At 46.6% G+C, this 22,527-nt stretch overlaps 2 protein-coding genes across 3 annotated transcripts in view; both read right to left on the bottom strand.

Annotated features, from left to right (window-relative positions):
- Window positions 1-8,299, bottom strand: part of TDRD7 (tudor domain containing 7) — a 38,007-nt gene extending 29,708 nt beyond the window's left edge. The window contains exons 1-2 of one of the 2 annotated variants that reach the window (XM_048931550.1): window positions 8,115-8,299; window positions 5,933-6,154 (exon numbers count right to left, since the gene is read on the bottom strand). In XM_048931550.1, the coding sequence (XP_048787507.1) occupies window positions 5,933-6,139 (207 nt within the window). In that variant the 5' untranslated portion in view covers window positions 6,140-6,154; window positions 8,115-8,299. The remainder of the gene's footprint in view (window positions 1-5,932; window positions 6,155-8,114) is intronic. The other variant, XM_048931549.1, reaches the window with a different exon arrangement.
- A 5,844-nt stretch (window positions 8,300-14,143) lies between these two features.
- The window catches only part of DGKQ (diacylglycerol kinase theta), an 83,670-nt gene continuing 75,286 nt past the window's right edge, over window positions 14,144-22,527 (bottom strand). Inside the window, 3 exon segments of the mRNA XM_048932085.1 lie at window positions 14,144-20,824; window positions 20,827-20,854; window positions 21,991-22,143. Coding sequence (XP_048788042.1) covers window positions 20,778-20,824; window positions 20,827-20,854; window positions 21,991-22,143 — 228 coding nt within the window. The 3' untranslated portion in view covers window positions 14,144-20,777.

Here is a 22,527-nt window from a genome sequence, read left to right as displayed (position 1 = left end):
AAACCAACCCAGCTATCTTAGTCTGCCAACACAGTGCCTTTACCACCTTCAAGTCTACTCACCAAATCTGATGTGGAATGTCCACATCTCTGTCATTCAGTAGACACAGCGCTCTGCATGTGGTCTCACCTGGGCTGAGTACAGAGGAACAGACCTCCATTAACCAGCTGACAACAGACTTCCTAATGCAACCCAGCACATCAAACTCCTGGCTGCAACAGCATGCTGCTGCTCACGCTGAATGTGGATCTTATCTGATAAGCTGCCTCCTGGCTGGTAACCCACAAGACTCTAATGGTGCATAACACTTCCCCTGCTTGCAGCGCTTGTCACAGGGGAACACAGCCACCTGCTCTGCAAACAGTCATCAGTGTCTCCAGCCATTTGCAGACTTCCTAAAGGTGGGCTCTACCCCATCACGTCGGTCATTTGCACTAAACAGCTCTGCCACACTATCATCCTACAGGGCACATCACTGCTGAACTGCCCCCACTTTGAGTTCTGTGCATCTACTATGGAAGGCAATATCAAAAGCCTTATTAGAACAGAGAAAGGCAGCATCCCCTACTCTCCCTTTATTCACTCAACTTATCTCATTATGGAAGGCTACGAGGTTAGCCAGATAAGATTTTCTTTCTTAGATCTATAGTGACTCCCACCACTTCCTTGTCTTTCACCTGCCTGGAAGAAGTTTCCAGGATTAGCTTACCCCATGAGCTTCCAATCTTTTGACTTGCCTGGCTGCCCTGAGCGAACAGGAATTGTCTTGGGCTGCATGCACAAAGATTGCTCCAAAAGTAATGCTTCCTATTTATTTTTATAAAAACTACAACCCCCACAAAGAGCACAGTAACACTGCTTGAGAGAGCAAAATCTCAGCTACAAAACACTTTTTCAACATAAGCAACGCCATCACCTATGCATTTCTGCCAACAATGAACAAGAGTTTCCATGTTGTGCTTGTAAAAATCTGCACCAGTGGAGTTGATCCAACATCACCACTGCTAAAATGCACCTCCTCTCTGTGCTGACATCCACTGTTTGGTGTCCATAAACATCCAGCAAACTTTGATGTATGTCAGTGGGTGCCATTTTTTCCGCATGGAGGAGTTCAGTGACACACCTTTGCTCCATATGCTCTGCCATCCCAGACACCATTTAGCCAGACTGCCCCTCTGCTGCCATCTGTTGCACAGCAACATGGAATGGAATGCTGAGAGGAAAGTTCAACCTCTATTGCTGTCCCATCAACACTTGCCTCTGACACTGTGGTCAGATATAACAAAACAGCAGGCATTATTTTTGGAGCATCTCTCACAATATATTATGTTGTTCATGTGTATAAGTAACAACACTTTAATATTTTTATTAAAACAATCAAGAAAGAGCAATAAAAACTGGAACTAGTGGGATACTTGAGCTTGTTTTTGTGACACTAACCCGTCAGGCTGACTTGGTGGCAGTGGCTGCAATTCTCAGTGAGGTCTTTAAGATCCTCAAAGATCCTCTAAGATCTTTGTCATAAAAATTCCTCCTCCTGTACTTCATCCTTGATAACAGTTGCTCACAAATGTACCTACTGCCAAAAAGCAGTAACACAAATAAGGTGCAGTTGAGAAGTGAGGAATCCAGAATGGCTTTGCAACAACAGCCAGCTCTCAGCACGTAGCAGTGCACTGCATCGGGCCCACAAACAAATGCATGGCCAGTCTGTTAAGGTGTTCCTTAACCTAGTTCCTCCTTGCTGAGACTAAGGCTTCCTTGCTACAGACCTTGTCAATCTCAGGAGCCTTGGGGCGGCTGATGGCCAGTCTTACCAGTGAATAACAAGGCAGAGAAGGTCTCTTCCATGTCCATTAAGATCAGGTGCCAATTCCAAATCCTCTGCAGGCTCAAATTTTCTCTCGTCATCATTTTCCTGACACACCAGTAGAAACATTTCCTCTTGTCCCTCATGTCCCTCACCAGACTCAACCCAACATGGGCTGCAGCTTTTCTAACCACACCCCTGCATGGACAGCATCACTATACTCCTTCCAGCTCACACAGTTCTGTTCCTGACTCTTAGATTCTGTTAGCATCAGAATTAAGATCCAGACCTTCCAGTTCACTCACGCATTTTATTTGCTGCAGTCTTTACTAAGAGGCCCTCACTGCAGCACAGAGAAACACAGCAGTGGATTTCTGCCCAGGATTCTTGCTTGCTTCTTCCAGCCACCACCTAGCAATGAGCTGTTGTTATTTTGCTTAACTTGCTTCTCCAGCTCTCCTTTTTCACCACTGAACATAGTTCAACAGTGTAGCTCTTCACACCTGCACGCCAGTACTAATTCAGAACATGAGGTTTTCAGTATCATGAAACATTTCCAAGCTGAAAGATGAACTGCACTCCAGGTCAGTACAACTCCATCACAGCGCGCATTAACAGGCTGCACGACGAACCAGCCGTGTGGCTTTGTGTCCAGCCTCTGAGCGCTTCAGGTCTGCAAGTCATCAGCTCCTACCAGCTGTACTGCTTCATGGTGAGCGCAGCACAGCTCCATTACGAGATCAGCTCTGTCACACTACTGCACACAGAGGGACTTCTGTCACCAGCTCTGCTGTCAACTCTCAGGCTCGCTCGCTTTCTGAGCTGCTCAGGAGCTGCCTGTTCTCTTACAACTTGACCACACTTTACTGCTGCTTCCAAAAGACTCGCAGAAATAAGACAAAAATTTGGTGCTACGGTGGACTTTGGCAGAGCAGGGCCTACCTCAGCTTTGTGGGAAGATCAGTCTGCACCCCTTAATGCTTCACCCCTTCAGAGGCATCTGCTGACAGCCTGCGCCCCGTGCTCTGAGCAGGGCCTTCGTAAGGCTGCCGTGACACGCAGCACAGCCAAGTGCTCTAGTGCTCCAGTTGCTTCAGCTTTCTTCTCATTTTCGTGCCGTTCCTCTGCTTTCTCATGTCACCTGGACCAGCTATTTCAGTCTTCCTTCAGAGGGATGCTGTCTGAGGTGGCAGTGCTGTGGGAGCTGTTTGGAAGTGATGGTATTCTTCCTTGGCTTTTACCTTGTTGAAGTAGTCATTAAGAAATGCAGTCTTGCCTATCCCCATGCCCACATGCTTGGATATTCACTTCTCCCTGTATACCTCATGTATACTTCCTTTTTAAGTTTAGTGAGCAACAGCTTGTTCATTCACGTTAGTCTCCTACAACCTTTGCTTATTTTTCCTCCCTACTGGAATGGAAAACTCTTAAGTCAGAGGAGGTGGTACATGAAAATGAGCTGCTTCTCCTGAAATGCTCTTCTCTACAGTATTGTATCCTATGGGACTCTTCCAGAAAATTCTGCTCTTTTCAGGTTCTTTATCATGATGCTGCCTTTTACCTCATTCCCCTCCTTTCACAATCCTGAATACCATCATCCTGTGGTCACTGCAGGCAAGGCTGTCCACAGGCTTTACATCCCTAAGCACTTCATCCTTGCTTGTAAGAACTGAGTCCAGCTGAGCATTTCCCCTCACAAGCTCAACGTTTGTTTGAGGAAGGTGTTCTTACCCAGTAGTTCTAGTCCTCTGCGAGAATCAGTGCCTACAAAGTGGCAGATGTCTTGCAGATGTCTGAGGAAGGCATCATCTGCTTCATCTACTACATCTTCCCAATCACTGAGTCTACAACAGAACCCATACACCAGTCTGTGCACAGCTCCCAACAAAGAAGGCCTTGCTAGCTCATCATCTGTCCTACAGCAAGCTCTGTTCACCTCCATTGCTTTCAAACAGGAGAGGCTTATGATAGCTGTCCTTTATTCCATCCCAGCCTGTCCTTCCTAACAGCCCGTGCCCACCCATGGCAGCAGCCAGTTGCATAAGCCACCACAGCAGGTCTCTGGGACCCAATGAGATCACAGGCTTGCTATTGCGCACAGAACTCACATTGTACCTCACCCTGTCTGCAGGAGTGCACAGGCCCTTAAGAAAGGTAGGTGCTCAGCTGTGCTTATTTCTGAAAGAAGGTACAAGAGCTCTTGTCTCAAGTTCTGTATAGCACGAATTTTCTTCTTCACGTGGATTTACTCACAATGAACACGTTCAGCCCTGATCCACAGATTAGTGTGCCTACCGTTTGAGTCACCTCACACTTGTCTTGCAGCCTCGTCCTTCATTCCCTCATGTGACTGCTGTTTGTCCTCATCCTCTCCCTGCCATTCCTGATTTTAAAAGGCATACAATGTACTCAGCATGATCCGAGGGCAAAGAATGCCTCTACTTCTGCCTCCACTCACTCTTTGTAAGAAATGCTCAAAATCAGGTAGGGCACACCTGCACACATCACCTGCTGCTCGGTGTCTTCCCAGGTCACATTCTGGACAGCTGTCACAAGAGGGTCACACAACAACAACATGAGCTCTGTCTTCATGAGTCTCCTCTGTCCCAGATCTTTGCTTCCCTTTAGCTGCTTCAGTCATGCAAAGCATAGACAGCATGAACAAAAGGAAATTGATTCCTATGCTGAACTACCTCCAGCCCTGTTTAGTAGCTCTCCCTCTTTCTACCTCCTATAGCTACATTTCAATCTTTCCTTACAGTTGCTTCAGGAAAGTGTATGCCTCCAGCACTACTCAATGTTCACAAGGCTTTCAGCACTCACTGCATTAGAGGATAAGCAAGGGAAAGGGAGGATAACAGATTATACCTTGCAAGGCCCAAGTTAGAAACAGATGGCTATCTGCCGAAGCCACCACAAGGAAGCTTTAAGGTGCAACATCACAATCCCAGAGGCACATGAATTCATGTTTACTGATGCAGCTGTAGTCAGTACAGCCTTGGAGCAAGCAAAAGAGAACCTCACTCTTAATTACCTGCTGTAAAAGGGTGAACTCTGACAGTTGAAAAAAGGCAGCAAAGGAACCCTCTGCTTAAAAAAAAAAAAAAAAAAAAAAAAAGCGCCACATTTCCAGGAATCAGCACAAAATTGAAAGAATTCCACAACACTTTTCTCACCACACTTCACATATAACCATCAAGACCTACTTCTGAGCTCCTGGACGTTACCTCAACCCAGGTAAGTCAGGAAGACCATAATTCACCACCTCTTCAGATCTGGTATGACAGCCACAGTTTCTGCCAAACATCTGTGTTTACCTGGGGAGAGGAGCAAACCAGCAGATTTGCAACCTGGAGCCCCACACTGTCATGTAAGATCGGTGGTTTCAGCAAGCTGCTTCCAAGCCAGCAACCCAACAGGAGACACAGGCTATAGGAGCAAGGCCAAGGAATAAGGGAAAAACTCTTCCATTACACTGAACTCTTCTGCTGAGCTGGGATCCACCTCCTCCACAACAAAAAACAATGACCACTGGAACCATGACATCTGCACTGAGTGCCTGTTCCCCTGTAAACTTATTAAGCTGAGGTGCATCACCTCACCTTGGCACTGCAACAACAAAAAGAGTGCTAAGCCTTCAGAAACTGATGTCAGGTTTGTACACAACAGACCTACAACAGTTTTGCTGTAGAAAACAAGAAGGCTTCAGAATCCCAGCCTGAAAATACATTCAAGACACATGCACAAGACTTAACGTTCTGTGAGGTCTCAGGACAATCCACTAATATAGCCCCAAAGGAAGAAAGTTTGAGATGACAATCACAGCTCTCCTGTCAAAGTGCCTTTCCATTCAGAACTCCTCCGTAAGGGGGAAATCTCCATAATCCTCCATGTTTTGTAAAAACTACTTTCTGAGCTGCAAACAAGAACAGGAAAGTAAGAGACATCTGCTCTGTGTCACAGCTTCCACCTCTGATAGCATTAGTGCACCACACACACTGCAGTACTTTTCTCAACTAACCCATGACAAGCACAGGGGCACAATTACGAACTTCCACACTTTACAAGCATGAAAGCCATTTCCAGCCTGCTACAATTTTCTTGATTATCACAGATTCTTACCTCTCCTGTTTTATTTCTCTCGATCCTGACCACTCCAGGGATGCTTGCCACATAGGCTTCCAGTGTGGCATGCCCTAGGTGTCTGAAGGGAATCCATTCACCAGTTAATGATCTGTATTCACCCTGAAGCTCTGACAGGGGTATGCCATGTTTACTGGAATGAAGAACAGATCGCAGTGCTTTCGCAACCAGGTCAGGCTCCTGCATCTTCACCTGTAAGGCCTATACCACAAAAGAAAAAAAAGCGATTTTACATTCACAGACTAACACCAGCAGCTTTTGTTACTCAGCCTCCCCCCTATATGAACAAGGATTTAACAGCTCTGGGGCCCAGTCTGGACCTCAGGGCTGTACGAGCACCATGGTGATCACAGTGCAGCATGGCCAAACTGAGCAAAATGGCAGCTACCTCCCATAACATGGCAGCTGCACCAAGGCCAGGTGTCCTGCCACACCAAGGCTTGCTGTCACAAGTCCCAGGCACTGCTCGCCCACCCAGCCCAGCAGCACAGAGGAAGAAAGGTACTAGGTACAAACCTGAGGGTAGCACACATGCTTCAAGTTTGGTGTGCATGGACAGTGAAGAGGAGAACTAACTTCACCTCCCTTGCTCCAGGCAACAAGTTCCTCAGCTGCTTCACAAAACTGTATCCAAGAGAAAGCAACCTAGCAAATCAAACCCCATTCCATTCCTTATGGACAGTACTGCATGTAGGGAAGCAATTTAGGCTCTCACTACAAGAAAGACAAAGGCCCTGGACTGTGTACAGAGAAGGGCAATGAAGCTGGTGAGAGGATAGGGCACAAGTCCCATAGGGACAGGTTGAGAGAACTGGGAATGTTCAGTCTGAAGAAGAGGAGGCTAAAGGGAGATCTTATGTCCCTACAACTGCCTGAAAGGAGGCTGTGGTGAGGTGGGGGGGTTGGCCTCTTCTCCCGTGGAACTAGCAATAGGTGGTGGCCTCACATTGGATCAGGGGAGGTTCAGGTTGGATATGAGGAAAAATATCACCTCAGAAGGAGTGGTAAGGCACTGAAACAGGCTGCACAGAGAGGTGGGGAGTCACCGTCCCTGGAAGCGGTCAGTGAACAGAGACAGTACTAAGGAACATGGTTTAGTGGGAAAATATTGGTGGTAAGCAGATGATTGGACTGAATGATACTGGATCTATTCCAATGTCGGGAATTTTGATTCTATCCTATGACAGAATAGTGAAGATACATTTTGGGGGAGGCCTGTTCTCCTTTTTGGGGGGAGAAATCACCCTGGCACCACACCAAGCCGAAACGGAATGTCAATCTTCAGCATTTTCCAGTCTGCACAGATGCACTAACAGCAGCCTGCCTTAGTGCACCCCAAGCAGCTGATGGCCCAGCCCAGCTGCTCAGCAAGGAGGAGCACAGAGCCTGACACTTCCTTGGCTCCTTGAGCCTCTTTACTTAATGCACATCCAGTATCTTACTGACCTCAGCTGGTCACTGCTCACATGTGCTTGTATTTACACACCCGTACGCCCACACAGGCACACGGCACTGCGCGTTCGTGTACTTAAAAAGGTACAAACGCTTACCCAGTGAAGCTAAACGTATCGTACACAAACAATAGGTCAGCAGAAAGGGACAGAGAAGTTCCAGCTGGTCGGTTTCGGCTCGGAAGGCAGATCTCCCCTAGCCCCGGGCTGCAGTCACACACACCAGTGACACGGAGCCCTCCCGACGGCCCAGGGCACGGCCACGCGCAGCCGGGGAGGACTGCAGCACGCCTCCCGGAGGCAGCCGCAGCACGGGGGGCTCCTGCTTTACAATTCAAACAATTTTAAACGATTCCGATTCATTTAAACAATCCCCATTCCACCTCCGGGGAGCCTTCCTTCTTGCACCGAACCCACCGCACCAAAGGAAAAGTTACACCTCGGGCAAAGGTGAGAAGGAAGAACACCCAGAGCCTCGGCACGGCGGGCTGACTCAAAGAGAGGAAAGTCCAACAAGGAGCGGCGCGGGGGCAGGACGTCTGCAGGCTGCGGTCACTCGGCGGAGCCGAACCGCAGACAGCAGCGCACGCACGGCGAGGAGCAGCCGCGGAGCTCCCGGCCACCACACAAACTTCCAACGGCGCACGGGGAAGCGCCGCGCCCACCCACAACCGACGCACCGGGGCCGAACGTTACCCGAAGGCACGCACCCGTAGCTACTCACAGAACTGTTTTCGCCGCTGAGCTCCCCACTGCCGGGCGCGGCCTCTCCGTCCAGCCCGGGAGGGCCGGAGCCCCACGGGGCTCCGTCGGTTTTTCACCTCCGCCGCGCTCCGCTCCTCCCTGCCCCTCCGCCGGGACGAGGCGCAAATTCTGCACGAGGCGCATGCGCGGCGCTCCTCCCGTCCAGCCGCGGTGGACGGGGTGGGCGGCACGCGGCGGGCGGGGCGGGGCGGGGCGGGGCGGCCATCTTGGGGCTGTGGCGGAGGCGGGGCGCTTGGCGCGGATGGGCTCGAGGGTTCGCTTCGGTTTGCTCTCACTTCTCCGTAGGGTGGGCTTCGCTACTCGGAAACGGAGCTTCTCTTTGGCTCCGAAACAGTTTACAACAGCTTGAGAACTTCCCCGTCTAAGTGGCCCATGTCCTCTCCGTAGCTCCGTGTGTGGAGCTCTCCAACGGCGCGTTCAGAATCTGGGGACATTTACCCTTTTACCTACGGATAGCTCTGAGGCTCCAGTTAGAGCCGTATTTCTGGTTTCAGAGCAGCAGTGCTTTTGCTTCAGCCCCATTTTGTAGAGTTACCCGGCATGCTCAGAGCAGCTCTCATTAATTCACTTTTAATGGAATCAAATCCTTTCCGACGTTCTGGTGTCAGCCCCAATGTTCTCCCAGGCCCCTTGACAGCAGCATCTAACAGCATGGCAAGCAGGCTGCAATTTGGTGCCCAGCATCTGCGCTATCCAGCCATCCCTGCAAACATTTGTGGCTTTGCTCAGACAGGCGAGAAGCTGCTCAGCAAATAGCTTGTTTCCTTTCTTCTCCTAATTCTCTTTGACACATGTCAAATCCTGCCAAAATACAGTGCTTTGTACTGCTTGTGGCTTTTTTTTTTTTTTTTTTCCTGAGAAGCTAGTACCCAGCTGGTCCCAACAAATTCAGTAAATCTGCGCTTGCCACTTGTTCAGGTTTTGCCAAGTAGGATGTCCTTTGCACGTCACGAGAGTGATGAAAGGATTCTTACTTTGCCAGTCTCCCAGGTTTTTGGCAAGTAAGTTACCAAAGAACACGGCCCAGCATGGCTGCACTTCCCTCTGGGGGGCAGAACTCACCCATGTGAGAGTGACCACCTTCTGACTTCCTCCATCCAAAGGAATGCAAAAGAAGGCGTCTTTTATAAAGCACTCGCCCTCTTCCAGTATTGCTGACAACGAAGGTATACGGGGTTTTGTACCACTGTATGAATCTCCACTATGATTTTATTAATTTCTTTCAAGTCTTGCACAAAGTCCTGAGTGCAAGGATTCTTGGATGGCAAGAGGTGAGTGTGATACTCTGACATTTTCATAGCAGTGCTTACTGCATAAAAGTATTCAGCAATGGTTCCAAGCCCATTCTGGCTTCTAATTTCAAAGGATATTGTTTTTTTTTTTTTTTCCTTATTGGTTTTAGCTTGACTTCTACTGTGGTAGCATTCTTGGCTCTCCTAGGTTTTTTGGAAGTCCACACTAGGACTATTACAGCATCTAAAATTTCCTCTGGAATTCTGGTCCCTTGCAGTTCCTTTTCAGTCTGCAAATACAGTTGAACTTCCCATACTGTGTCCGCAGGTATGTGCAACTGAATAGACTTAACAGAAAGTGCTAGTTGAGCTCTCAAGCTGTGAAACACATCACATCCCAGCAAAAGCAGGAGGGAATTCTGGCATGTATAGAAATTCATGAGGGATCTAGACAGGCTGATTGCTAGGCTAAGGCCAATGGAATGAGGTTCAACAAGACTAAGCACTGGGTCCTGCACTTTGGCCGCAGCAATCCCAGGCAGCAACACGGGCTTGGAGAAGAGCTCCAGTGAGCTGCACAGATGAAAAAGATCTGGGTTTTTCGTGGAGAGCAGGCTGAATGTGAGCCAGCAGTGTGCCCAGGCAGCCAAGAAGGCCAATGGCATCATGGCTTTTACCAGAAGTAGTGCAGCCAGCAGGAGCAGGGAGCTGAGCATCCCTCTGTACCTAGTACTGGTTAGGCTGCTGTGAGTGCTGCACCTGTGGAATTGTTGCTGCAGGGAGTGAAAGAGTATCCTGAGGAGATCTCTGGTTGCAGCTGGTAACATTGCGTGTAGTGACCTTCTGGTGGTTCTGTTTCTCTGCAGCAGGCTCCTCTTTGTTCTCTGCCTACCTCAGCCCTTGCAGCGTTAGCACTTCTGTGCTTTTTGTGGTGCACATGAAGCCAGCAGCTGCCCGGATGTGTTGGGCCAAGCTGGGATGAGACTGGAGGTGCCGTTTTGCTGGGTTAGCATTCTGCTGCTTTTCAGCCCTTGTGTTTGAGCATCTCTAATCCAGGCGGCTTATGGAGCTGCTGGGCCATCATTTCTCTTTGCAGGGTGTTTACCTCTGCCCCGGGCTGTCAGCTGACAGTGCAGGGTGAGTGTGTGTTGCCACTCACAGTGGCTCTGCTCAGCCTCAGCCACACTGCTGCAATGCTCTGTGGGGTGCAGAGCCATCAGCATGAGCTAGGGAGGAGAAAAGAACATGGCAGGAGTGTGAAAGACTTGGAGGGAGCTGAGAGGGTCTGGGTGAGGAGGTGCAAGTATAGAGGCAGTGCATGAGGTTTGATGCTGTGGTCCAAGTAGAAGCAGGGGAATTGAATTTGGCCAATCTGCACCACAGCTTCTACTCACACTGGTGCTGGTGGAGCTCCCCGCAAGCATCCTGGTGCAGCTGTTGGGGACAGGCAGGGGACAAGACATCCCTCAGCTTGTGGTGCTGCACACTGCTCTGGGAGCTGCCCTGTGAGACCCTCAAAATCCTGCCAGTGACACGCATTTCAGCAGCAATGGGTCCTTTGCAACACTGTGGTGGGAAAAGGCTCCACTCTCTCTCCACTTAGGCACTACACCAACACTTGGATTCTCCTCTGTGCGCTCAAAAGCTGCCAGCCAGTGCTCTTTGTGCTGCATGTGAGTGGCTGCAGCTCTATGCTCAGCATTGGTTCTGAGTTTTCAGATTCAGTGACAAGTCCTGGTGGGAAGACCTGGAGTGTGAGGGTCCACTAAGCAAAGCTGTGGAGTCACCCAGGAGAATGGCTCCGCAAACTTAACACTCCAACTGCCCATTTTTCCCTTTTATGGTTTGGAATTAGGATGTCTTTAGGAAAAAACAGAACCAGTTATATATCTGCAGACCAAATAGCTACAGCACAGGCATTTTTATCTAACTATAACGCTCTGTCACTCTTACAGTGTTTCATCCGTTGGGCCCTTCAGGGTCCCCTGACAGCTTTTTCTAATTCACCAGTGTTTTGCTATCTTCACTTGGAAAGCAAGAGGGCAGCAATCTCCAATGTAACAGTGACTGCAGTTACCGAAATGGTAAAGCTGTTCCTAGCAGCAAGTGGATTTGCTTATACACAAACAGAATCACCACAATTTAGGTTTGTGCAGTGACACTCCTTAGTTGTGTGCCAGCACTCAGCAGAAAACTTCGTAGATAGGTGGCACATGTCGATGATGAACAGAAACCCACTTCAGCAGGCAGGTGTAACTGGGGCTTTGGGCAGGGTTGCAGACAGCCTGTAACCAGAGATGCTGACGCACCATCATCACAAATTTAAAGATACAGAAAAAAAATCTGCATTCTGCTCACTTAAAACCAAAGGAAGCCTGAAAGAGGAGAGGAAAGGAGAAGAAGAGGGAGTGGCAAAGTGTCTCCAGCTGCCCTCCAGCTTAGTTTTCTACTGAATTACTTGTCTAACACTTTTTCTCCTCCCCGCCCCCTTCCCCCCCCCTTGCTTAGCTGTGTTTCAAACCTTCTGTTTGAAACACTAACTAACTAAATCCACTCAGAAGAAAAACACAGAGTTGATCACGACCAAACCATGTTTCTCATTCTCAGACACCAGTTTGTCTTGACAGGGCTCGTTCACTAACAGAGTGAAAGCACAACCCCATGCAAGTTAGAAGCAGAGAGACTGCTGGAAGTCAGGCACTTTGCCTGCAAACCAGATCCTTCCTGCTCTCTGTTCAGTGAAGGGCAGGGGTGCATATAGGCAGAAAATGATGGCATTCTGGAAGCTCCTGTGTTAACTGTATACATTAGTCTTCTACTTATGACCTGGTAACACTTATTATTTTTTTTCCACAGGGCACTTCAGGTGTGCATCATGCTCTTAAACAAGGGGTGCAGTCCTCTGGATATTCAAATACTCACTTGTTTCCTGACGTGACAGTGAATTTCAGGGCTGGCTGGAGTCTCATTAGGAAGCTCCTCTACTCATACTTCTTTCCTGCATTTCCTCATGCCCTTTACCAGTCAAAGTACTATTGTTTAAGCTGTGGATGTAAAGAAATGTATGTAAAAGGCTGATTTTTACTGTGTCTCCTGAAGAGTGAAGTTCACCTAGCTCAGTGTCTGCTGTAGTCTAGCAAAGCTGTACCACAGCATTTGGCAGCGCTTCTCTGCACAGAGCACCCACAGAAATGCCCTTGGTCCTTTAAGGTACGTGTGTTGTACCCACTGGGCAGCTCATCTGGCTCCCATTATTGCACATTTGAAACATCAGAGAATCATAGAATCACAGAATCACAAGGTTGGAAAGGGGCTGCAAGAGCATCCAGTCCAACCGCCCTCCCATCGCCACTGCCGCCACAAGCACTGAACCAGATCTTGCAGCTCCTCATCCAGACGCCTCCTGAACACTGCCAGGGACGGCGACTCCACCACCTCCTGGGCAGCCACTGCAGTGCCTGACCACTGAGAGAAAAAGTTCTTCCTTATGTCCAACCTCAACTTCCTCTGGCTCAACTTGCGGCCGTTTCCTCGGGTCCTGTTTGTTGCCTGGGAGCAGAGGCCAAACCCCTCCTCATCACAACCTCCCTTCAGAAGTTGCAGAGTGAAGTGAGGTCTGCCCTGAGCTCCTCTTCTCCACACTGAACAATCCCAGCTCCCTCAGCTGCTCCTCATAAGATTTGTGCTCCAGACCCCTCACCAGTTTTGTTGCCCTTCTCTGGACACGCTCCAGGGCCTCAATGTCTTTTTCGTAGTGAGGGGCCCGAAACTGAACACAGCACTCAAAGTGCAGCCTCACCAGCGCTGAGTACTGGTGATCAGCTGGGGGACGATCACCTCCCTGCTCCTGCTGACTGCACCATTTCTAATGCAGGCCAGGAAGCTGTTGGCCCTCTTGGCCAGCTGGGCACACTGCGGGCTCATGTTCAGCCAAGCACCAGCCAACACCCCCAGGTCTCTTTCCTCTTCACACTCATCCCCAAGCCTGTAGTGCTGCATGGGGTTGTTGTGCCCAAAGTGCAGGACCTGACACTTGGCCTTGTTGAACCTCATCCCATTCACCTCAGCCCAGCAGTCCAGCCTGTCTAAATCCCTCTGACGGGCCTCCCTGCCCTCAGGCAGATCGGCACAACCTCCCAAATATATGTCAGGCTGCAACTGTAAAGATATGTGCAAAAGCTAAAGTGCATATAATTTGAAGAGCAGTATGTTTTAGTGTGCCACAACCTGAATAAATGGAAAATGCTACTTTTCTAGTAGCAGAGAAAGGGACATCTTCCTTCCATTGTAAAAGCAAGACATTTGGCATGCAGCTTGGTGAAATCACAGAAATTTAAGGTTACTTTTTTTTCCCATGTGCAGGCTGATACTTTGTTTGCTTACCTCTTTTCCCAAGGACAGTCACTGAAGTAACTCTCAACACAACACTGACTCAGGTCAGGTCTCAGCAGGTATCTCAGGTCTCAGCAGTTGGATTAAGCGTGACCCACAGAAATAATGGCTCCAGAAGCGCCTGACCGCTACTGGGCATTGCACACCACAGCTGTGTGTAGCTGTTAATGGCAGCAACCAACAGCAAAGGCAAGAACAACTCTGCTACAACACAGCCACCCTCACACGGTGCACAACCACCCTCCTGCAGCATGTCAGAACACTGCAGAAGAGCCCACATGAAAGAAAGTTCGTTTCTTGATGAGTAAGTGTACTTTGCTGTTTTTAGAGAAGCACCACTACTCCACAAATGACCAGGGCAGAACAGAGGTTGTATTTTTCACAGACAAATCCTAGTTATAGATCTCTGGAACTTGTAAATAACACGTAGAATACACAGTTTCAAATCAGTGCAAAATGTACAATCAAATTAAACACAGACATATTGCAAAATATATACAGAATTATTCTATGAATATAACCCAAAGAGACAAAGAGATGTTTAAATATACGAGGAAAGCCCATCTTCTATAAATAACTCTCTTTTAAACCAATTAGTACATTAGGTATGTTATTTGTAGACAAGTTAGCACAGCATAGTGATTTGCAAGGCAGACACTGAGAAACAAGTTACACTGTTTCTGAGACCAGTGCACAAGTAAAGGTATGGTAATGCATTACTAGTTTGAGGCACACAACGTGAAAACAGTTTTTGAGCACTTGAAAGCTAACACTTAGACTTTATTTATTTTTTTCCAGAACTATTAAGTGCACAAAGAGTAAGCACGAGACGACAGCTCATCTGTTTGGTGGTCAGCTTAACTCATCTTGTTGGGCCAACCTGATTCGTTGCCAATGTATTCGAACGTTCACCAGAGATGTTATTAGACACGTAAAGGTATCCTGATATTAAAATGGCGTTTGTTAGAAATCCGCTTGAAGTTGGCCAACTTAAATGACAAGAGGTGAAATGCAGTTATTTAAGCAATAACCAAGCTAGAGTCTGAGAAGAGTTAACGTGTCATGGGAGGGACACTGAAACCTCTAGCAAATGACAAACTCTGTGACACTTTACATTCAAAGCAGAGATGCTCCTATTAATTAGAACTTGCAGCTTTTTCAAGGTATTGGTTGCTACTATCTACGACATTGCTAATTCAACCACTCAAGGACTACTTCTTTTTGGCATGTTCAGAAAGCTAAAGTTATACAGCTATTGCTATGATACAGATCCCCACAGTTTTCTTTTAAAGTAGCAGTGAAGGCATCATAAAGCACCTAAAAGTAACACAATAAATAGTAATTCTTCAAGCACCTCTTGCTACCCACTTTGGCAAGATCAGCAGCACAAAGAAAGAGATGCCATGGCTCGGCAAGCTGCAAGTATTCGACACAGGGAAGGATCTGGTTTGAGCCTTGTTTCCTCTGGAAAGCAAAGAGACCAATGTGTGGCACATCCTTTGGACAGGGACAGACAACCGTAAGGGCCAGACGTCACCAGACCTGCTGCACCCCTGCTGTCAGGCACCAGGGCAAGCTCCTTAGCTGTGTGATTTGTACTGGGGAAAAGTTCAGGCCGCTACAGCTGGTGTTTACATTTGAAACTGCTGCCAGAAGGGGATATGCACAACGTAAATGAAGCCAGATCTTCTGAAATCAAGTCTGCTCCTAAGCAGCACGCTTGAGCCAGGGTGACTTGTTAAATGAGAGTGTTGCTAGGAGAGCTGAGAAGGGTAGCTACACCAACACCACTGTCTTACTAAAAATATTTTGCTCTGTGATACATCTTTAATACATTTACTTCAGGGCTTTGGACCAACCTCTTTAACACTGAACTGCTTATAAACACTGTGATAAATTATCTTCACAAAAAATAAAGTCAATCTTTTGGAAAACAAGTTCAATACAACACTTGTGGATTCATAAGACAGACTCTGTACTGTACATCAGTAAAGTCGTAACCACACGTAAATCTCTTTAAAGGGACATAGCAAAGAGTCTAAACCAAAAGGCAACTATTTTGTTAACTGTCATGGGAAGCAGAAACAGTGCTTCCAAGATGCAAAAAGGGGGCACGGCATCAACTGATGTGTGTGGGTTTACAATCAGTAGTCACTGTCCTGTAAACATTGAAGCTGCTGGACCGGCTGCAGGTTAAAATCAGTAAATTGCATGTATTTTACTGCATTCTATACACAAAATGTCTACACTGTTCAACAAAACAGCCAGCAGCAAAGGAACAAGGGCTCTGAGCTGGACCTCTCCTACAAGCCAAGGAAGTGTCAAGTCAGAAAATGCTGACATTATAAATAAACCTTAACATCACTTTCAAAAGCATTATAAAGTCAGACTAACAACCCTAAACCTTAGACTAGCAGCCAATTCGTAAGTTTAAAAATATAAGTGAATCTTCAGTCAGTCAGTTGTAAATACACACTGTGACGTGGGCAAGGGGCCATCTCTCATTCCCAAGCAGAGCTCTTGAGAACAGAATCAGAGATGGGGACCAAGGAGCACTGTGGTCAGAGAAGCTCCTGAAGTTTTAAAGAGTTGCATTCTACCAACTTGCTTTCACCATTACCTGAAAGTGCATCTTTAGATCTGCAGAATCATCCCCATATTTACATAAGAGTACAAAACACTGCCATTCTGCTACACCCTAAGCGTATCTAACTTACCTACCTAACCCAAAGACTATCTAACCTTTTCTGCTAAGTGCAAAAAGCACGTGAAATGATATGTGCACTGAAGAACACGAGGTCACGGGCTGAAAATGAGGCGGTGCTGCCCTGTGAATCCCAACTGCTGCTGAACCTTTGCTGCACAGCTGTGAAATGGTTGGAGCAGAAGCTAACACAGAAGCGGAACAACAGCATGAGCCTGTTCCCACACCCTCTGCACACATACAACACCCGGCACTCGTGCTTCTGTCACCAGTTTCAGCATAAAGTAGAGTCCAAAGGGCAGGACAGCAGCTTACCAGGAGGGGAAGATGCACACTTAGTGCCATGGTGGTACAGGAAAGGTATGGGGTGCAGACTGAAGGACTCCTGACTGCTCTCTTGGTATGAGTGCCAGGGTGTGGGCTGGTGGCATATCTGTACAACACCCATGCAGCAACATCTGTTCTGTCTCCAACACGAGTCCATTTTCGGTGTCACCACAGTTCATTTTATGTTATCCTCTCACAAAATGAGGTTTCACTTGGTACACAGACAGCTACATGCCAACGGGCTGTGCTGCAAGGTAACATGCACACCTGAGCCTGCAGTGACATCACAGAGCTGATACAAGAGCACTATTTGCACTTTGAAAGAGACAATCTGTGCAGTACTTTGAGGAGGGTAACTACGCAGATTAATGAGCAACAGCCTGCAGCAGTTCTTTTAGTTTTGTTTCTTATTTGTATCGACCATACTACAGCTTCTGGCTTTTAAAACACTACAGTAGCCATTTCCATTGAAGTTAAACACACTAAAACAACTGAAATGTAGACGAAACATGAGGAGCTCAGATAGAACACGTGCAGAACACATACTCTGAACACAGCTGTGCTTTGGCTCTATTGTTGTCATATCATATTGGGAAGCACACCTCCATCACATGCTGGCAGCCCAGGAGGGTGCAACAAGAAAGCTGCCCTGCCTCCTGACCACAAGGGTGAGAGAAAGGTGCCCAAGTGAGCGCTATCACAGTGCTGCAATGCAGCAAAAGCTGCAAAGCCACACTGCTACGGGACATTAATAAAGACTGCATTAAGAATGTGTGTGTATGTATACACGTATATGTAAACATTCACACACATAAACAAAGTGTTTTTGACTACGATGGAAGCATCAGAATTTAAACTACAAAAAACAAGTCTAAAATTCGTGGGAGAAAATAATATCAAATTTTCTGATGCAGTACCTACATCTCAGGGATAACCTTCCAAATTTTGTTCTCCTAATCCAGGACAGAGGCAATGTATTTAAAAGCAGATGTTACCCAACTGACCACCACCCTATTTGTTTGCTGCACCAGGACACTTGAAATGCACCACGGCTTCTAGGACCTCTCTCTCCGTGCTAGGAAAGCCCAAGTAGGACACCAAGTGAGGGATCAGTACTGTGTGCTGAACACAGTTGTGGGTGAGAAGACAGGGGATACAGAGAGGATGAAGGAGTGTGCCTGAACGGCGCAGCCTGTGCCACTTCTCTGTCTACAGCTGTGGTTTCTGACTGATCAACACCTGTCTGGGCAGCATGAGCCTCTTCCTTCCCAGTGCTTTCCTTACTGCCTTGCCTAAAGCTAGGTACTCAGGAAGCACTCATACAGCACTCCTCTTTGCACTGAGTTGTCAGAACCATACATCTGCCCACTGTGATATTAATTGTACTGCCTCATTATATTCAATGCAAAGGCTAAGTCAAGATGTTTCATACTAAGTGTAAAGAGTTAGCACCTCTCTTCAAGGAAGTTTTACAGGCTACGGAAGAAAATATTAGGCCTTCTGAGACATCCAGAGTGATAAAAATGTAAAAAAAAGAAAAAAAAAAAAAAAGAAAAGTAAGAAAAACAAATGTATGATCCCTTTGATGTGCTGGCCTTACAGTACCTGAAGCTGGTACAGCTTAGCAGAGAGCACAACAGAGTTTCTTCTCTTAAAAATTTTACAAGAGTTTTTCTTTCGCAACTGCTCAGGAATCTATTTTGCCTTCAAAACATACTAAGAATCATTTTATGATGCAGGGAGACCATAAATGCCAAGTGTGTTTTCCTTAAGATACATTTTCATTCCAGCGTGGCACTCATCTACTTAATCTATTCAAACAACATGTGAGAATCAGTTTATGGAAAAAAGAGAAAAGAGAAGAAGAAAACTAAAAGCCTTTGTATGCATCAGCAGGATCCACTTGGGCAGCTGCAAGAACAAGGCTGTATTTGTGCCACTTTGCTACCACAATGCTGCCCTGAGTCAGCCTTGTAACAGAGATGGAAAATCCCCACGGAATGATATGTCACAGCATGGGGCCCTCTGATTAAAATACTCTGGCCCACGAGTTCCATGTTATTTCAGATAACAGATACTAAGCAACAGGGAGACACAGCCAGGCCCTTAACAAGCCATGAACACAAAACACTGTCAGTTGCATGCTGCAGGATGATGTGCGTCTAGAAGAACAGCCAGACTGGTTTATTTATTTGGGCTGTGGAAGACGGTCAGTACCACAAGCTTAAAAGCTCATGCGTGTTTTCTGTAACAAAAAGTGAAGCTTTCCTCTCCATGTCTGAGTCAGCAATTAGACTATACAGTCTTTCAGCTACCCCAAGGACAAACAGCAGTTTCTCTGGCTTTCTGGACAACTACAACTAGCAGCAACGTGTTTAAGATTTCTAACTTATTAGCCTGAAAGCACAGCCTGAAGTACAATATGTTCCTGCTGCTTGGAATGCTGGTACCAGGATGCCACAGGAGCTCCAGTGGATCCTTCCTGTCCAGGTCCTGAAGCAGAGACAATCCCACGCCTAGTGATCAGGAGATGAAGATCCACGCTCTCTCCTCCTGCACAGTGCACAATGCACGACGGGAAAGGTTTGGCTGCTGCAGACCAACATGACTGTGGACATGGACAGCAGGTACATGTAGTGCAGTACAGGACTAAGCATCTGCTCTAGTTCCAGCCTCCAGCAGGAAGCTATGAAGGAGCCGCTGGATCCCTGCAGGAGCAGCAGGCAGGTAGGCAAAGAGAGGTGATGTCAATGTCACAGAGATGAGAGAGGGCTGAACTCAGAAGCGCACACATTCATCCCAGGGGGAAGGTAAAGTCAGAGTCGCTGGGCCCACAACTGCTAACAACACCCACAGAGTACTTGAAAAAGCTGACAGGGTGAGTTTTCATGACAGGTATCATATTCCCACTCTCCTGAACCCTACAGAATGTTACATGCACTCTACAGGCTTCAGTACCTCCTAAAACTCCTGAGTGAATCTACTCCATATTCACTTCAGAGAACACTATATGGTACTTGCTTCACACTAATTAGTTACAAGTCTTGGAGCTGGCTTTTAAATAGCAGCCCAACAAATAAGCGAACACGAGATAATACAAGAAAAGACAGGAAGAAAAGCCTGCTGTTAAAGATAATGCTCTCAGTGATAGAAAATAGCCACTGCAACAGTGTACTGCAATAGTGACCCAGGTATTCTTGTTCCTTTTCTACTTTGGAGTGGTGGCTGCTGAAATTCAAATGCCTTTCAAACAGGCTTTGTTACCAACTTTAACTGATAATTTACTTAAAAGCTGTTTGCCCTTCACTCATTCTGTCCACCTGCTGTTGAAATAAACTCTCTGAAATAGCTGGACTCAACTGGACTCAACTTCCTAGCACAACAGGCTTTTAGAGAAATCATCTCTCCTGTGTTCTGTATTTTCTCTCTTCTAAGGCAGTGCTGTTTCAGCTGTGCTATTCGGACTGATCCAAGGAGTTCTCAGCAGCTCATGTCTTTGCCTTTTGTACAGAGGTTACTCTAGGTATTAACTTAAAACAACACAGTTTAATTTATGGAAGGATGCACCAAGTTTTTCTATGGAATCATTTTCTAAAAGAAAAAGCAGGGAGGACGGGAAGAGTCTTTGTGAGAGCAGAAGCAGGAAGCTTGGCATCTCATAATCTTTCTTTGGCCCTGGTGGCCAAAGACACAAAAAAAATGGGCAACGGTTTATGGAAGAGCAACCCAAAGAAAACATCTCAAATGAGGCAAGTGGTACATAACAGTTACTTGTAACAACGAGGCACTATCTCTGAAAGACTAAGTAGAACCCAGTACTATCAAAATGTAATGAAGGCACACTCATAAACAATGCTTCTTCACCAGTTGTCAGCTCGGTTTTACCAAGCTATCTTCAGTTGTGCTGCATCCATTCTGAGCACAGGTCTCTGTTCAGGTCCTCCTCCACATACTCACATGCTATCCACTCTCATCTCTCTCAGGCTTCCAGTTTTTTTTTTTTCTGCTTGGATTTTTTCAACATACGAACCTGAAACGCAAAGTTTTTAAAGAAAATGAAGGAGTGTTCAAATACCTGCAGTTCAAATACGTGTTCATATCTAAGTGTTCAAATATCTCAGACCTGCTAGCAGGTCTAAGACAACTAATACATGAGTAAAGAGTTGAACTGCAAAAAAAAAAAATATTAAAATACATAGCTGAGTGAAACACCCACCCTTAGAAAGTGCTAGGATTTAATGTTTTTCACATAAATAAATAGGCCCATGTAGGTATATGTACATAGTGTGTACAGAAGTGTGTATGTGCATGTCTGTCAATGGACAAGCATAGAAATACACATGCATACAGGTAACTTTGACAGTCACCAGCCTTAAGGACAGAAATATTTCTCACTGGAAAGCCAATTTAAGTTTGCATCTCTCCCTCCCCAGTCCCAGCCCTCAGGCTTAACATATTCCCAAACACTGAAGTTATGATCCTCTTTTTAAACCATTTCTTGCCTACAAGCGCCTTTTTTTTGGCAGCTCTCCTAATGGGGCTATGTGGTCTCTAAGACTGCCCAAGGCAACAAATTTCTGTGAATTAAAAAGGCTTCCTTAAGGTTACAGACAAAATGTTGATTTCAAAATTTCAATACGAAAATGAAAGTTAATGCTTAGGTAGTCGATGCTCTTTTTCTTCTGTATATACACATTGAGGGACACTAGGAATAAGCAGACACTAATGAACTCAAAAGCCTCTTTTTCTCAAGACTCTCCTCCCCCACTGTTCAGTTTTCTCCTTTGTTGCTTTCAGACATATCTTTCCCCCACCAGCACAGCCAGCAGACTCTTCTGTCCTCACTCACTGGAGTCCTACCACCGCCCTCATAACTACCATCAGCTTCAGGGCAAGCAACACCACCTGCACATCTCACTAAGGGAAAAAAATGGAGTCATTTGGCTGGAGCTCAGTTTCTACCTTCTTGAACACAATCCTCATCTGAGCCACTGGAGAAGGCTGTCAAACAACTCTCTGTAGAAATGGCTGTTCACTCACCCAACAATGACCACACGGTGTTGACTAGCTCTTCTGAAGTTAAGAACACAACTGATGAGCAACATAACAGACCAACATCACTGAAGGAACAAGGTCAGTTTTTTGAGACAAACTTAGAGCCATTACCTTTGGTCCTGCAGCAGAAATAATAATCTGTCCTGGGGCTTGAATCCAGGGCTCTCCATCAACTTGAACTGGAATTGGCTTTAGGAGCGTTACACGAAAATATGAGCCCTGGGCTATGCGGATGCCTGAACGAAAACCACTCTGGACTTGACCCTGTTAAGAAGTAAAAGCCAAGGTTATCAACCACCCCGATAAACAACAAGCACAAGTATTAGCTGCACATGAACTGGGTGAATACAATTTTATTCTTACTGATATTTTAAGTTTCAAGTACAAGAACTGCTTAAGCAAAGTAGGCATAGGATGCCTTTAAGGATGCAAAATTAATTATTTAAGTTACTTTATGGACAAGAACTCAGTGCCTGCCTGCTGCCAGAGGCCAAATAACTTTACACAGTTACTTTGGACTTTCCTGTTGGCAAAGGAGCACACACTCAGAAAAGTCCTGTTTGCTTTTACTTCCCTCCTCCATAAAGTAGTAAATTAATTTAAAACACCTAACTAAGCACAGACTGCGGTGCAGAATTCCAAAATCTG

Source organism: Lagopus muta, chromosome Z (assembly GCF_023343835.1).
Source record: "Lagopus muta isolate bLagMut1 chromosome Z, bLagMut1 primary, whole genome shotgun sequence".
Classification (NCBI taxonomy): Eukaryota; Metazoa; Chordata; class Aves; order Galliformes; family Phasianidae; genus Lagopus; species Lagopus muta.
This window is presented reverse-complemented; position numbering and strand designations above follow the sequence as displayed.